Source organism: Sebastes umbrosus, chromosome 2, assembly GCF_015220745.1.
Source record: "Sebastes umbrosus isolate fSebUmb1 chromosome 2, fSebUmb1.pri, whole genome shotgun sequence".
Taxonomy (NCBI): Eukaryota; Metazoa; Chordata; class Actinopteri; order Perciformes; family Sebastidae; genus Sebastes; species Sebastes umbrosus.
The window spans coordinates 15,476,223-15,492,493 of record NC_051270.1 but is presented as its reverse complement, the minus strand read 5'-3'; the positions used below and the strand labels follow the sequence as shown (position 1 = coordinate 15,492,493).

The 16,271-nt window shown below is 41.4% G+C and overlaps 1 protein-coding gene across 3 annotated transcripts in view; it reads left to right on the top strand.

Annotated features, from left to right (window-relative positions):
* The first annotated feature begins 9,424 nt into the window (after nt 1-9,424).
* Nucleotides 9,425-16,271, top strand: part of LOC119476573 (MAM domain-containing glycosylphosphatidylinositol anchor protein 1) — a 208,556-nt gene continuing 201,709 nt past the window's right edge. For all 3 annotated transcript variants that reach the window (XM_037749976.1, XM_037749968.1, XM_037749961.1), the window contains exons 1-2: nt 9,425-11,238; nt 12,468-12,557. In XM_037749976.1, coding sequence (XP_037605904.1) covers nt 12,491-12,557 — 67 coding nt within the window. In that variant the 5' untranslated portion in view covers nt 9,425-11,238; nt 12,468-12,490. The remainder of the gene's footprint in view (nt 11,239-12,467; nt 12,558-16,271) is intronic.

Here is a 16,271-nt window from a genome sequence, read left to right as displayed (position 1 = left end):
AGTGTTTGCCTGTGGCCAAACACTGAGAGAGAGCTGTGTGTTAGCAGCAAAGAGAGGATAATAGCACAGAGAATTATTAGACAGATCCTTGCAGTCTGTGTTTGAGTCAATTCTTTAGCCTTATTACACACTGCGGGGGGTGCGGGAAGGAGGTTGAGACATTTAAACAAGTAATACTGCATTACACGCATTAAAGGGCGACAGTAATTACTTATACCACTCAAACTGAGGCATTAAGGCAAAACACAAGCTGTGCTCCCACTTTCTTCCTTTTCCTCATTTTCACCGTCCGTCTCCGTCTTTCCTCCATCTCTTTTCCCTCCCTTCCTCCTAACGCTTTCTTTCCCCCCTTCTCTCTCCTCACTCTCCTCTCACCTCATCTCTCTGTTTCTTTCCTCTCTTCCTTATCAGGGCGGTTGCGGCTGCCTGGGTAATGAGGATCAGTGTTGTTTTAAACATGAAATGGTGAGGGGGCCCGGCGGGGCGGAATCAATAAGAGCCATTACCTCTCCTCTCTAATGATGCAGCCGCGGCCCTCCCTCTCCTCTCCTCTCCTCTCCTCTCCTCTCCTCTCCGCGCACACCACCCCTTGTCTCAGCCCATTTCTGCCCGCTATCCGATATCGGATGGGAGGAGGTTATGAATTATCGAATCCCAAGGGCAATGTGCCTCGCCGCCAATTACCCAGTGAAAAATGACCCTTTCTCGGACGTAAGCGTGTGTGTGTGATGCAGATGTTTGTGTGTTTATGGGCTGGGTGGAGAGAGGTTGACACAGACCAGCTGGTGTCACATGCTTGTGGACAGCTCTGCCTCCTCTGTCTGTCTTTCTGTCCGTCTGTCCTACACAAAAACATGCACACACTTACTTAAATAAGGCTGATGAGGGAACATTGTTTACTTTGTTTTTTGGAAGGCTGCGTAGGTGCAGCGAATCATCCATCAGCTTAAGAGGACTACAGGATTTCTGTTACTACACGCTCGGGAAAGCATTTTTTTTGCTGGTGGTGATCAGTTTTGCATAATACACCATAACTTCGGCACACAACAGAAATTATACCAAAGCAAAAGAGCATAGTTTTTGATAGCCATCGGTTATTAGCCATCTGTCAGTGATCCACTCTTCTATGATACTGTAACCAGTCTGTTGATCATCTCTGCTCATTTTGCTACCCCTTTGCAGTTTTGTTCTGTCAGTCAAAAGAAAGATAATAGTTTATATCTTCAAAATAGCTTCTCTTAACAACTGCCAATGCAAGACGGCTGCTGTTTGTCAAACTGCCCTCAGTGAAGATAATGTATCGGAAAAAGAAATTGAGAAAAATGTGAAAAGCACACAATACCAGCCTCTCGCAAATTATGTTCACAATGGACGATTATGCAGTAGTGATTTGTGTTAAATGCCACCATTCAGTGCCAGCGACGGAGCCAGTGTGTGCCACTGATTTAGCTTAGTGTAGTAATGAGGATGTGGATATGGTGGGTTCAGGCCTGCTGTGTGTCTTGCTTGTGTTCCTAACTTTCCTCACTTTAACCTTAACCTTCTTTAGCTACCATAATCAGATATTGTTGAAACAATAAATCAATTACATGACAGTGAAGGTTAACAAATGTTAGTGAATATACTCTGGGGTTTGCAGAAACATCAGTGTTCAATGTTTACTTGTCAGTCCACACACAAAATGAAGAATATGCATATGCGTTAGCTAAGACAGTGGTTCCCAACCTTTTTCATGTCAAGGACCCCTAAATAGATACACATAGGTCATGGACCTTACCTTGCACAACACCTGGATTCTCGCGATGTCACAAGATCACGCTAGAATCACAAGATCACGTAACACAAAATCGATCTTGTCAGGCTTTAAGTAATGTGCTTGTGTCCGGCAAGCCAGAGCACGGACAAAATCAACACCCTGTTTGGAGCTACTGGCAGCTACTGGCGTGGCTTATGTGTGGTGAGACAACAGGTAGAGTAATTGCTGCAATAGCATCAATCATATCAGAACTGGAGAGTATTTCTTCATTCAAAGAAGAGCAAAGAGCGGCACTGAAGGCTTTTCTCGATGGAAAAGATGTTTTCGCTCTTCTCCCGACAGGCTTAAGCAAGAGTTTGATTGACAGAAAGTGCCTTCCCTTTTCCAAACGGTTTCCAATGATGGCTTCTCAGGTGGTATTGTGTAACAAACTATCTGGCGGGTCAGGTTATCACGGACCCCCATTTGATAAGATTTCACTTCAGAGACCTCCATCTGAAAATATTTTGGTTGTCAGATATGATTAAGACCAGAATTTTATATTTATTATTTTGTCAACTACAGTTGAGGAGATAACCCTGGAGAATGGGAAACCTATGATCAAAATAGTCACTCTAATGACTCTTACTCACATCAGGCTCACTTCTATAGTGAATCAAATAGTGAAGATAAACTATTCCCCATTTTTCTGGGGACCCCTGGGACTACCTCAAGGTCCCCCTGGGGACCCTAGACCCCTGGTTGAGAACCACTGAGCTAAGATAACAGCAGAAATAAAAGGCCATTGTACCATAATCTGGCATCCATTTTCCCTCAGTGACTGAGACAGCAGCACAATAAATGAGATGATGACCTGGGGTCAAGGATGGTCCCTCTCTGTTGCCCCTCCTGTCCTAGTGTCGCTGATGTGTTATCCTGAGATCTCACCTCCCTGCTGGTGGCTGCTACCTGTTCCGGAGTACAGCTGTGACTTCTAAATGCTTCATCCTCGTCTCTATGTCACGGACATTCCTGCTCCCCTTGAGACCCTGCAGGTTGTGGTGCACTATGTAGGTCAATCAGCCTTGTTTGGCAGACTTTAACTTCGTGTCCCTTGCACAGAGGGGTCTTAGGTGATCACCCAAGTTGAGCACAAGTAGTAACCTTCAAACCTTCACTATACTCGTTGCTGACTTGACAACATCTGGTTAGGGTATTGCGAATGTTTATACAGCTTATTTTGGGTAGTGTTGGTAGAATTGTTCTGATTGTCTTAAAGAAATAGATGCAACTTTCCTTTAGAGACAATTAGAGTTATAAAACTAGGATAACAACACATTGTCTTTTTTCTCTGTGTATTTAGAAAATAAAACACTCTTGTCAGATATTGGACACCTTTCTATCGTCAGATGTCAGTCTTTAATCTCTCTCAGGGACTTTAAATCCTCTCAGCCCTTTGCATCGTCCACTTTCCTTTCTCGTTGTCTGTGTATTGATGTGTTGAGTTGTCAAGTTGAGATGCCTGTTATCACATCTCTGCTTAACAGAGTTATATTGCTTTTCTTTTTCTCATTGTCTCTGCCGCACACACACAGACAAACACACACAGACAGACACACAGACAATGAAATTATCGGCAGTCTCAAGTGTATCTTTTCTGTCCATTTAACTGTTTCTGTGTGGGAAGTGCTTGGTGCTGATATACAGCACTTTAGGCTCTGATTGAATTACACTGATGGGAACATCAATTACTGAGCGTGGTACTAGAAGAATTTTGACCAAGCACCTCAGATCACATTACAGTCTGCAGTGCTCTGATGGGCTGCAAAAAAAAAGAGTCTGGACTGGAGACATATTACGTTTAAAGACTCCAACAGGGATTTTATTTATCTTGAGATGCTAATTGTAGGAATTGTGTTAATGGTAAGCTTAATGTCAGAATGGAAAATAACTCGATAGCAATGCAAGTTTGAGTTACTCCAGTGTTCTTATATTTTAACCACAGAAAATATTTCTTTAAGTAATTTCCACAGTCATTAAATTAACATGTGTCGAGCCACTTTAATTAGTCTGTTTTTGTTCTTCAGTACAAATTATTTAATACCTCATAGTATTAAATCATTATTCCATATTCAAAAACTGTTTGAATTTTAAGTTTCCTAGCTCTACTAGAACTGCAATGATTAATTGATTAGTTATCAACCATTAAATTAATTAAATTCAAAATTTTCTGATTCCAGCTTTTTAAATGTGAATATTATTTCTGGTTTCTTTTCTCCTCTTTGACAGTTAACTGAATATCTTTAAGTTGTGGATAAAACAGTACATTTGAGGATGCCGTGTTGGGCTTTGGGAAACACTGATCGATATTTTTCACCATTTTCTGACAATTTATAGACCAAACAACTAATCGATTAATCAAGAAAATAATCGACAGATAATCGATAATCGAAAATGAAAATAATCAGTCAGTTGCAGCCCTGAGCTCTAATGTCTGTTACTCTACAATAAATGGAGGGTACAGTAAATTTCAAATAATAATAAATAACATAAAATTATAATAATAAATCACAAGTACTTCAGAATATCTCTACAAAATGCAAAATTGTGAACCCACTATTCTATAAGGTCTTGACTTCTTCACTTGGATCTACATATTTGTAGCAATAAGTATTTTATTGTTACTCAGCAGTACAACAAAATTACCCTGTAATTTGCAGGTTGTAATATAAAGCGTTACACTTATCACTTTTGTCAGTACAGCTATATTTCATTGGCTGGTTAACTATAAATGCACTCACCTAATGCATCTCCAGATTCCTCACTGTCTGCAAGAAAATTATTCCGCTGTAGAGACCTTTGGTATTCCATAACAAAACCAATTAATTTTCTTGTGAAAATGCTTTTTTTTCCCCATGTTTACACGTTGTGTGACATTTATCTTGCATTTTAAAACTTTTTGGGGATTTCCAGATTGTGTTGAAAGTTGTTTGAATTTCAAAATCATACTAATATTCTTGTCATGTCGGAGCCAAGCAGAGACAGACACACACTGATGGAGTTTGATTATTCAGTGATTTCAGTGGACTGGACAACTTGGATTGTGTTTTGTTCCAACTTGAGTTATTCTCCCAGATGTTCAAAATAATTTCATGGACGATCATGAAGGAATGTCATTTCAAGCAATTTGTTTTTTATTTTATTTTTTTAACCAATAAGATTATCCCAAGCATGTCTTATGAATCTAAAATTTATTCAGTTGTACTTTGTGTGATCATGACTTTTTTACTTTCGCTATTATAAAGGTACCCAGGGGAGTTTTTTGTCCTCTTTTTTATGAGCGGGTCCCTGTTATGTATGGACGCATGGTTAGTGCAACACACATTCCTCACACACACAATTCACATTATTCCATTGATCAACAGATGGCAGTAAGAAACGCAGCCATGTGCCAGTAAAAGGCAGTGAAGAAGAAGACTGCTAGGTAGTAAACATGGATGTAAATATTTCAGGATTTAAACACTTAAGGAAGGAAATGCATTCTACACATTTGTCAGAGCGCAGGGATAACACAGTTCTCATACACTGTTTGTAGCTATACCTACGAAAAATAATGCACTGTGAGGAGGTCGGGGAGGATGGGTGGATCAAAAAACAGCCAGGTCACCCGTGTGAAAACAGAAGCCAAAGTTGATTTATTTGTCATGTAACTTCCGTACTTATGTTATGCCACTTCCGTAGGTATTTTAACCCAAACCACAATCTTTTCCTAAACCTAAGTAAGTACTTTTGTTGCCTAAACTTAAACAAGTGAAGACGGAAGTTTATTTTGAAAAGACTGCATGCATGTAACAAGCGGAAATTTACACGTGTTGCTGGTCATTCGTAGGAATAACTTTTCGTAAGATATACGAACCATTATATGAAGATACGTTGTGTGTTTTGGTGACTGAATGTAAACATAACTTGTATTTGTTTACAAAACTCCACAGGGCTCCTTTTAATCTGAAATAGGAGTGTATCCATAACTGTCTACCCAAGACAGAAAGCAAAAATATTCTTATTCTTATTTTATAAAAGTACTACAAAATAATAATAATAGAATAAAACACTATACACTTCTATAAATTCTGAAAGGAAACTGTGTATTTGATCTGTAATTTTCTATAAGGCTCTCTCATAAACTCATTACCAGCTGAAGTGTTACACAGGGCAACAGAGCAACAGACTTGAACCCATTAGGTGGCTTCTACACCTGTAACACATGTAGGAATGAATTCCTTACCACAGTGACCTTGCAGCTCCACCAAGCTACTCAAAGATGAGAAGTGCATCTGTGTGCATGTGCAGCAGAATCATAATAGTGCATTTGGCCAGCGTAGTGTTTTGTTGTTGTGTTCACTTCTGTGTTGGCTTACTGCATCCACTGCAATTATTGCTTCTCTCAGAAGCCTTCTGCAATTCTTTGTAAAAAACATGGTTTTGTGTAGTGAGATGAGTGTGTGTGTGTGTGTGTGTGGCTGCCACCCAAGGTTGTTTCTACAACATGTTGTCTTTTGAGATTCATTGCCTTAAGCAGCGATGATGCGCTCTCAGCAAGACATGCCAAGGCTGCTGGCTGTAGCCCAACATGAGGGGCAAAAAGTAAAAGGAAGGGAAGGAAAGAGACAGATACTTGTGCCAGATCCCATGATTTTGTTTACTCTGAGTAAAAGATTCATTTGGTTTGAGAGAGCTAAGTAATTACTGAGTGTCTTGATTCTGTTTAGGAATGTCAGATGAAAACCCCAAATGTTTACTGCTCACTGTTGCCCAGATTGAAGTGTACAAATGTTACCGCTGTTAGGCACAAAGCAATCTGCGTTAAAAGTTTGTTCTTCTTAAAACTTTGTTCCCGGTGGTCACGATTATGATTCAGTTGAATAACAAAATAGTTAAATACTCGAATTGTGTATGACAAGAATGAGGTCCAGATTCACCTATTGTCTCTTTTGGTAATGCAACATCTAAGTCTCCCACTTTACATGATTGGATCATGCAATTGAAAATGATTTGGAAACTTCTAATGAACCTGTTTCAAACTGTCATGTGGGATTAATCCACATTGCCTGTGTCAGCAGTAATGAGGCATTCAGTGTAGAGTAGCACGGACCACTTTGAAGTTTAACATCAGAGGCTTCGACCCGCCTGCAGAACAGACAGATGGACATTTGACTGGGAGGGTTGCCAGTTCTAAACCCAAACAATTCAGGGAAATGCTGGCAGCTAAACAGAATGAGAAATGTTCTTCACTAACTACCGAGGTGCTCCTGAGCAAAGCACACAACCTGCAGCTGCACCTGTAGAGCTGCTCAACAGCTTAACTGTAAAAAGCCATGTCTGTACTCTACAGTGATGCATGATACTCCCCTCTCTGTGTATGTGTGTGTGTGTGTGTGTGTGTGTGTGTGTGTGTGGGCACTTAATCACTTACTACCGCTAATTAAGTTCCAGAGAATGAATCAGTTCAGAAAAAAACAGAAACTGACTTCAGGCGATTTTGATTAGTGCAGAACTTAAAGGAACAGTGTGTAACATTTATGGGGATCTATTGGCAGAAATGGAATATAATATTAATAAGTGTGTTTTCTTTAATGTATCACCTGAGAATGAGAATCGTTGTGTTTTCGTGACCTTAGAATGAGCCGTTTATATCTACACCTCGAGCCAACCCGGTCTCACTCCCTACTCGTCAAATACCGCCGTTTGGGCAGCGTCCCTCGGCTTTGGATACCGACACACACTGGTACACTTTAGTGACAGTATGTAACAAACCGGGCTTTCAACTAACTCCAGTGTAAACTCATCCGCGACGTTATTCGACAGTCGGAGCAAGTGACGTTGTATTGATAGCGTGAGAGTCTGCTAAGGGCGGGCAGGAGGAATGGTGGATGAGTCAAACAAACACAAGACTTTCAATCAGGAGACCGGTGTTTGTGTTCTGTGTGAAACTAAACTACACACTGTTCCTTTAAGGAAACTTTAGTTGTCAAAATCAGCTGTTCGCTCGTGTCCCGTCTTCACGTCAAGTCACATTTTTACTGTACAAACATGTAATTTTAACCCCAACCTTGTAGTATTTTTCTAAACCTAAGTGGTTTTGTTGCCTCAACCTAAGCAAGTGTTTTTGTATAATTCATAACATTAACTACGTGTTTACTGCGACCAAAAAGTGTGACGCTGAGTGGTCTGACAAAGCGTCAGTATGTGTCGAGTTGTTGAATTTGATGTCAGAAAAATGAAATCACTTGATACAATAATGCAATGCTAGCTACTGTAAGACTAAAATCATTTCATATTCATGGTTTCTCCCACTTTGCTAAACAGTCAGAGGTGAATGGTCTGTGGGTTATTAATGTTGCATTATGTGCAGAGATTATGCAGTAAAATGGATTACAACCACATGATATTTAGCAATATGCAACATGAACTCTCCCAGCATGCCCATTATCCTGAAACTGCAGAATCCACCCCCTCAGTACTTCAAGCAGACCAGAGCAAACATTTACCAAACAGATATTCATCTGCAGTAGATCCTCAAGGTTAAAACATGGATTTATTTCTTTGTCACACAGAAGTATTTGAATAAGGAGAACTAATAGTTACGTAATAAATGAGTTGCAAAAATAGAAACTGGACAGTTTAATATATCTCTGTCTTCAAGGTCTCATATTATACATTTACAGGCTTATGTTGCCTCTAAGCCTTTGGCTGATTACACTGACCTTACACTTTTTACCACTTCTTCTTCCTATCACCCACTCCTCCTAACTCACAAGAGAAGAGGAAGCATGTAGTTCTTACCTGACTGGGACAAATGAATAAACAAATAAATTAAACCTGCAGTAGGCAGAATATTCTGGCATCATTGGGCAACAATTCCATAATAACCTTTCAGCATATTGCAATTCAAGTGTTCTGAGAGATAAATAGACTTCTGCACCTCCTGAAGGCTCTGTTTTCAGGCTTTAAAATAATCTATCCCGTGACGGGAGACTTTGGCCAATCACAGGTCATTTCAGAGAGAGAGAGCATTACTATTGGCTGTGCTCTGGCTGGTGGGCGGTGCTTGGTATTTCCTCAACTGATCTCAACATGGCTGCGGGTCACAAACTTTCTCATTTTACAGCTAAACAGTACACTAAGATGTTTTACATGGCAAGAAGTAGGCATTACAGTAACAGAATATTGATTAATATTTAAACAGCGCTGCCTAGTTTGACCGTTTGATCAGAGTTTGCGAGTGATTGACAACTGCTCAGAGACGGCAGGCTCCAGCTCGGCTCTGATTGGTTGTTTTCCTCCGGTCTGTGAAATCCTGTAGATGCCAATACGAGCACCGGAGGACACAGGAGGACACATGATTTTTTTTTAGATTGTCTGTCTGATGCACTTCTGTCAGGATATAGTGACCGTTTTATAAAAACACAACTTTTTTTAATAATATTTGCTCCAATTCTACCCACTGCTGCTTTAATATATAGGCACACAAATATTAATCAAGTCTTTTTTTAGTTAAACCTGAAATCTTTATGAAAATGTATATTGTAAAAAATAACAGCAGTGAAATTGAATATTCCTTGTCTCCCGGTGACAGATTGCTCGCTCCAGTCTGATAAGCAGGCTGCTTGATATTTAAAGTGTCTGTTTCATTCACGCCAACTGCACACAGCTTTGTGATAAACCAACAGCTCTCGTTGATAAAGGCCAGAAATGCAAGGGGCTCTTTACACAGGACGCTTTCAGACCCCCATCACCACACACACACACACACACACACACACACACACACAAACACATACACATACATACACGTGCATGTGCAACCCAGTGGTGGCACTGAGCTGAAACAATATGATGCAATATACACCTCAAGTGCAACTTTAACCTTTGTTTACATTTATTTATTTATTCATCTACCCTACCTATTTTACAAGTGCAATAACCTCTGTTTTACATTACATCTGTTTTATATTTTATAATTCTAGTGTAACACTTCTGTTTATATTTATTTATTTATTACATTTACTTTACCTGTTTTATTTGCTGTACAACTGTGTGTGTGTTTTTACCTGTTATATGTTTTATCTGCCTCGTTTACTCTTTGTCAAGTTTTTGTTGTAAAGCACTGACACCAGAAGTGGCAACTGTGAATCTCGTTGTATTTAATACAATGACAATAAAGCTTTCCATTTTATTCTATTCTATTCTAAACACGCCCCCCTGTGGCCGCGTTGGGAAGTAAAAAAAAAAACCCACCGGTACAATGAGGTGGAGAAACAGAGACAGAGGAGAGGGAGGGCAGTCGATGAAAGTGTGTGTGTGATAGAGAGAATGTGTATATGGGGGGGTTCAGTCTATTTTGACTGTCATAAATAATTGGTCCACGGGGAGGGGTGATGGTGATGGTGATGGTGTTAAGGGCTCCTCCATTAGGCACAAAAACTTTCGGAGCGCCTTTCACTCCTAATTGGCACCGACGATTGGTGGTGGCACCGCAGCTGGCTGAACTCCGCCAAAAAAGAGTCGACAACAGAGAAAAAACACGAAAACCACCGCTGACTCTTAAACACGTCCTGTGGTACCCCCAAAAGGGTTGGGGAGAAAATAAGAGAGAGAGAGAGAGAGAGATGATGTTGTTCTTCTGACAACCTGTTCCAGTGTGGAGCTGCTGTGAGGTTTGAGCGCATCTATGTGGAAGGAAGCCTATATCCTCTCTCTCTCTCTCTCTCTCCTCTCTCCTCTCTCCATCCCTCTCTCTCTCTCTCCCTTCACAGACAGGGGCGGTCGTTCTCAGTCTGCGCACATATTCCACTTGGCCAGCATCACTTGGAGTCCACAGATAGACACAGCGCTGATTGAACGGTGGAGCGGAGAGGAGCTCATTCTCAGAGCGCATCATGACTGTGTTCTAGAAGAGAATCACTGTGTTCTAGAAGAGACTCATTGTGTTCTAGAATAGACTGTCACCGGTCAGAGGCGCACAGTATATCCATTTAAAACCACGCCTTTAAAAGTCCACAAAAGAGGAGATAGGATTTTTTTTTTTTTTTTTTTTACCAAACTAGCCTTTGCTTGAGAGTTTTTCCAAAGTGGTTTTATTTTTCTCTTTTGGAAGAGGTGGAGTCTCTTTGTGGAGCCGAGCAGCGGTAAGACTCCGCGCTTCTTCTCCGTGCGTAAAATAAAAAGTTTAACACACCAAGGAGATCATCTGAGAGGAAAACTCTCCTGTTATACTTCCCAGGGAATTGTAAAAGCTCACACCACCGGACGCCCACACTGGAGGAGGATATATAACTTTTTTTTCCCCCCACCAACACATTTTTTTTGTGTGTGGAGAGACCCAGAAGAGGAGGCTGGGTTGGGTCTCCGAGAGAGCGGAGGAATCCTCTTCCCTGAGCCGGGAGGAGAGCGCTCAGCGCCGGGTAGCAGACTGACCCACAGCACGGCACCTCGGAGACAAGGTAGAGATAACATGCCTGCACTGCACGGACACTACAGGTTTATTTTTTGTTATATGTTAAAGGTTTTATCCATTTTGCATCAAGTGTGTGTGCGTTTTTAAAATGCACATATTTGTGAACATCTTAAAGCAGGCAGTGAATTTGACATCTCTTATTACACTTATTATGCCTCAAAAGGTACATTCAAAATGCTGGGTCTTCATATACCCGCCTTTGTTTAATTGGCATGTCTTTTTTTACGCATGCAATGTAACGATCATGTCAGTATATAAGCAAGTCTCATTCAGCGCATCCTGACATGAATGTATAGGCTATATTAACTCACATGCATCCTATAATGAAACTTTGATCGCTGTGTAAACGCAGCCTGTCAGTGCAGCCGGCATCACAGCCATTATTCAAAATGTGAAGGAGGAAAATCCTCATGTTCGGTCAGTAGTCACACACAAGAGGGTCTATTAGCTCCTGACTCCACCTACTTTTTCATCCTGTTTCTTCAGGTTTTCCAACAGGTTTTTTAAAATTGTGCAGAGAAATAACACTGACATGTGATGTCTACAAATATCAGGATGAACAAACAAAAAAAAGTGTTTTTTGTTGTATATAGGAGTATAGACCTCTCACCCTCTCTCTGCTGCAGAAACACTGTAGGGATGAGTATTGATCTGAAGCAAAAAGCGGTGTGTGTGGGTGTTTGGGGTCCAATGTTCACGACCCCACTTGTTGTAGCTAATCCTCCATGAATACTGCAGTCTGATCCCCTAGTTTTCTCCTGTCCTCACTCTCTGTGTGTGTGTGTGTGTGTGTGTGTGTGTGGAGTGAAGTTTAGTCAAGCTTAACAGAGGACAATCCTATCAATCTCCAATTCTCTAACACACACTCAGCCCTGCTTGTAAACTTTATAATCCACAATTTGAGATTGAATTACGCGTCCTTTAAGTCGAATGAAACAATGTAGGCTGCACTAAATTGCTCTGTGATATTATTTCCATGGCTTAAAGGGTTGAAGGAGACATAGTCGAACATGAAAAAAAACAATTTGAAAGTACCTCTTCTTCCCTTTTGATAACAATCACTCAGCTGTCGCCTCTTGTTTGTCACAGGCTGTTCCCCTCTCTGTGCCCCTGTTTTCACTGCTCAATTCAATTCAATGTGCTTTATTGGCATGAGTGTAAAAGACAATGTTGTCTCTCTCTGTGTGTGTGTGTGTGTGTCTCCCTCTTTCTTAGGTTATGACAGAACTGAGCTGAACATGGAGCTTTTCTGGATTTTGTTATTTTCTAGTGTCTATCCTCTTGCCCGGGGCCAAGGAGTTTACGGTAAGAAGAAGAACGCCATATTTACAAATGTATTCCTGTTACCACATCAATGCATACTTTATTAGTGCAGGCTGACTGAGCTCCATTGCAGCAGCGATGTTAATTTGTCCAATTATTAGCCCATAACCTTAATTAAAGGGCTTCTCCGCGCCACATATTATTGTCCGCGTCTCAGTAAGACGCGCTAATAGGAGGCGGTATAATCACTGCCGTTTAAACTACTGTGAGAACAGCTTCAGGGAGATAGACAGCAAATTAACTTGAAAGGGAGATATTGCTTCTTAGAAGTCGCAGGAGGAGGCGGCTGGGAAAACATCCAGCAATGTAGTGTGGAGGGGAAACCCACCTACTGTAAATCTAATTCCATTTGTTTAGGCTGATATAAATCTTTATGGCAAAAAAAAAATCCACATTAGGGCTACAGATTTAAACGATTGTTTAAGGTTTATGGTTATTACTGAATGGAGGTTGCCACTATTTAACTTCCCCACTATTTCTGCACTCACCCGCGCGCAGACAACAGGTGTCAGCAAGAGGATAAGACGTGGCTCGCCTCTGTCAGGTTAAACAGCACTGTGCTTTTGAGGATAAAGCGGAGATTTGTTCCCTCTTCAGACTGTCTCGCCGCTCTACAGAGGCTCAGTTTCTTCAGCTACAGGCCAGATATGCATCCTCATCCTCCTGTCCCTTCGGGCAAGGCAAACGCACAAAACTGATCCGTCAGCTTTGATACTTTGATTTTGATGTTTGAAGGCATGTGGCAGCCATTGAAAACAAGCTCTGTTTAGTAGCATGGAGTGCTGTTGTCACAAGCAATCCCGCAGCCTGCCGTCACACCGAGAAAGGGTTGACAATCTGTCATTTGCTGAAGCATGTACTGTAGGCCCACTGCCAGATAATCACTCTAATACCTCATACTGCAGGTGTCAGTATTAGTGTAAACTAAAACCACTTACAGACAAATCTCAGATCTTTTCTCTGCATGTATTTTGTTTTGACCACCAGTTGAAGCTTTGCACAGATGCCTTAATAGACATTAGTAAAATCAAAATCAAAATATGTTGTATTTTCCGGACCCACAGCTGCAGGCAGAGCAGTGTCTGTGTACTGCGACAGTGCTGGATGGGATCTCAAGAAGTTTATTTTTTTTTTCCACGATCTGTTTTTATAGGAAATGTCTAACATGGTCTTACGATGATAAAGAATATAGTTTTAGTGGCGTCACATGTACTTATCTGGGATAATTTTTTACCTGCTGGTGTACCCGCTTTGATAAATCCAGCGTTATCTGTTATAAATATTTCCAGTATATGTATATTAAACATTTCGCAATTTAAAAACACATGGTATTCAGAACTCATGAGTTACTTTCAGTGGCCGCAATCATTTTGTAGTCGTGTGTGTTCATTTTTTCAATCAGTTGTCTCCTCATGGAGCGACTTTTCTGATCTAGTTCTGCTGTCCTGCAGAAGGCTCACATCTCCAGTTTACCCTTGTGCATTCTCGTCCTCATTTATTTTTGTTCATAATAACTGTATGAAACAGTTTTTGGGCTCTGTATAGAGTGATACACTGATTGTCATGAAGAGTTTGTGCATCCGTGCCTCATGGGCTCTGTCACAAATACGCAGTGGGTTGAAGCAGAAAGGTATGCAGTCAGTGCCAGCGGTGGAGGCTGCAGTGGTATTTTGTTTTTCCCAGTGTGGTAGCTTATTTGTCTTATGTGCAAGTGTCTCAGCTGAGGGACGAAAGAGTCCCAAAGCTTTGTGGGAATCGTGCTGGCCAGCATTCACAGGCCCCCAGATTCCCAGGTGGCTTGTGTGGTGGAGGTGCTCAGCTGCGCTCACCCGTGCAATAACTGTTTCATGTATAGGTAAATCATCGACGTTAAAAAGAGTCATTCAGAAAGAAACAAATCGGTTCACAATTTTACACAAGAACACGAGTGGGGGAGATCGGGAAGAGAGCCAACGAGCTTGGCACGCTCGCTGCCGTGTATGCAGATATGCATAAAATGGTTTCCCTAACTTTTGGAATTGTTTAGCACTTGCTCCAGCAGACAGATGCGACTCGCCGTCCGTCGGGAGCCCGACGGTGTAAGCGTGCCTGATTGATGTCAGCGCTTTGGACGGCTGCGAGCTTCATTTACTGTAGCCTTCTCTGGGGGTGTGTTTGGATGCGTGAGTTTTTTTTTGTCAGCTCGTGCCTGTGTGAGTCTGTTGCATGCAGGTGCTCGATGCTCGTGAGTGTGATTGTGAGTTCACGTGCCAAATGCAGCGTGTTTGTGTGTGAGTAAAACCTATGAGTCTGTGTGTGTGTGGGACGTGTTTGTGCGGCAGACACACTTTCCTTCCCACTGCAACAGTTTGCTGGCTCAGCAGGGACTAGTGGATCAGTCACAGTTTCTCTTGCAGCAGTGAAGTATTGATTGTACTTCTGTGAATTTTGATAGGTTGTCAAAAAGCTTGTAACACCTGTCCCTCAAATAGAAATTGGACAAACGAGTGCACCAAGGAAATGCTTTATTTCAAAGGAGAAGCTGCACACCATGTGTTTCTATGCACGTTTATTCAGATAATTTTCTTGTATGTATTTTTTATTAGAGTCCTCTTCCCTTTCTTACAACTTTTTTTTTGGGATAAGCTGTATTTATATGCATCTCCACACTCGGATCGCAAAACATCCCTGCATACATATGCAGCGATTTTCAAGTTTCATTTAATCTGGATATACTGTAATCCCAAGCATTACAAGCATGATGTGGCATTCACACGCGCCAACTCTCAACATACTTAAGGATTAGGGGAGGTTCAGCAAAATTTCAAGACAGTCTGGCAGGATGCGTGTCCTCATCCGACATCAATACAGACAAAATGTACCAGAAAAAGTGTCTCTCCATCTTTGTGGTGCTGCATCACATCACACTCTGCGAGGCAACAGAGTTCACAGGGACACCAAATTATCGATTGCTCGACAAAGTCACACAGAAACCATTAGCTGGTGCTGTAGATGGAATTCAAACTGCATTAGGTTGCAAAACGATGCTTCATTATGTGCTTGTTAACAGGAAATTTAATGAACTTAAATCAATGATTTTGCTTAGCGATATTTTTTTTTTCGTAGATTTGAGCAAGGCCCCTACAGCAGCAGGAGAGCTGAGGCCTTGCCACTGGCCATAGAACAAAGCACTACAAGAGATGCAGAAAGTGAAAAAGTTTAATATGCCTACATCGCGCACAAATTTTACATCACTTTGAAGATGTTGCCCAAGGAAGAATGAAGGGCTTGGAACACATTGCTAGTTTTTTTATTTGCTGTGCCTGTGTAGACAAGCACCCAACATTTGAGCATCGTCTCGACGTGGAGCTTTACTCGTTGCAGCACATTAGCTCGCCGTGGCACATGGGTTGAAAGGCGGTGACCTAGAAAGAGATCATTCCAGGTTTAACTGGCCTGGCGACTGGCTCCCCTGCGACTTTAACTCTTCCTCTCCCCACATCAGCACTTTTTGTTTGTCTCTCTCTCTCTTTTATGTCTCTCGCTGCCGAGTTTATTTTGGATGCTGAATATTGCCCTTTTCTAATAAGCATCCATAATTTATCGGTGGCTCTGAGGCAATGGTGGAGGAGGGGAGGGGAGACGGTGATAGAAAGAGACTGAAGCATTACTGTAAACTAGAAATGATAATAATCTCTTGCCTCCCACAATCTGACA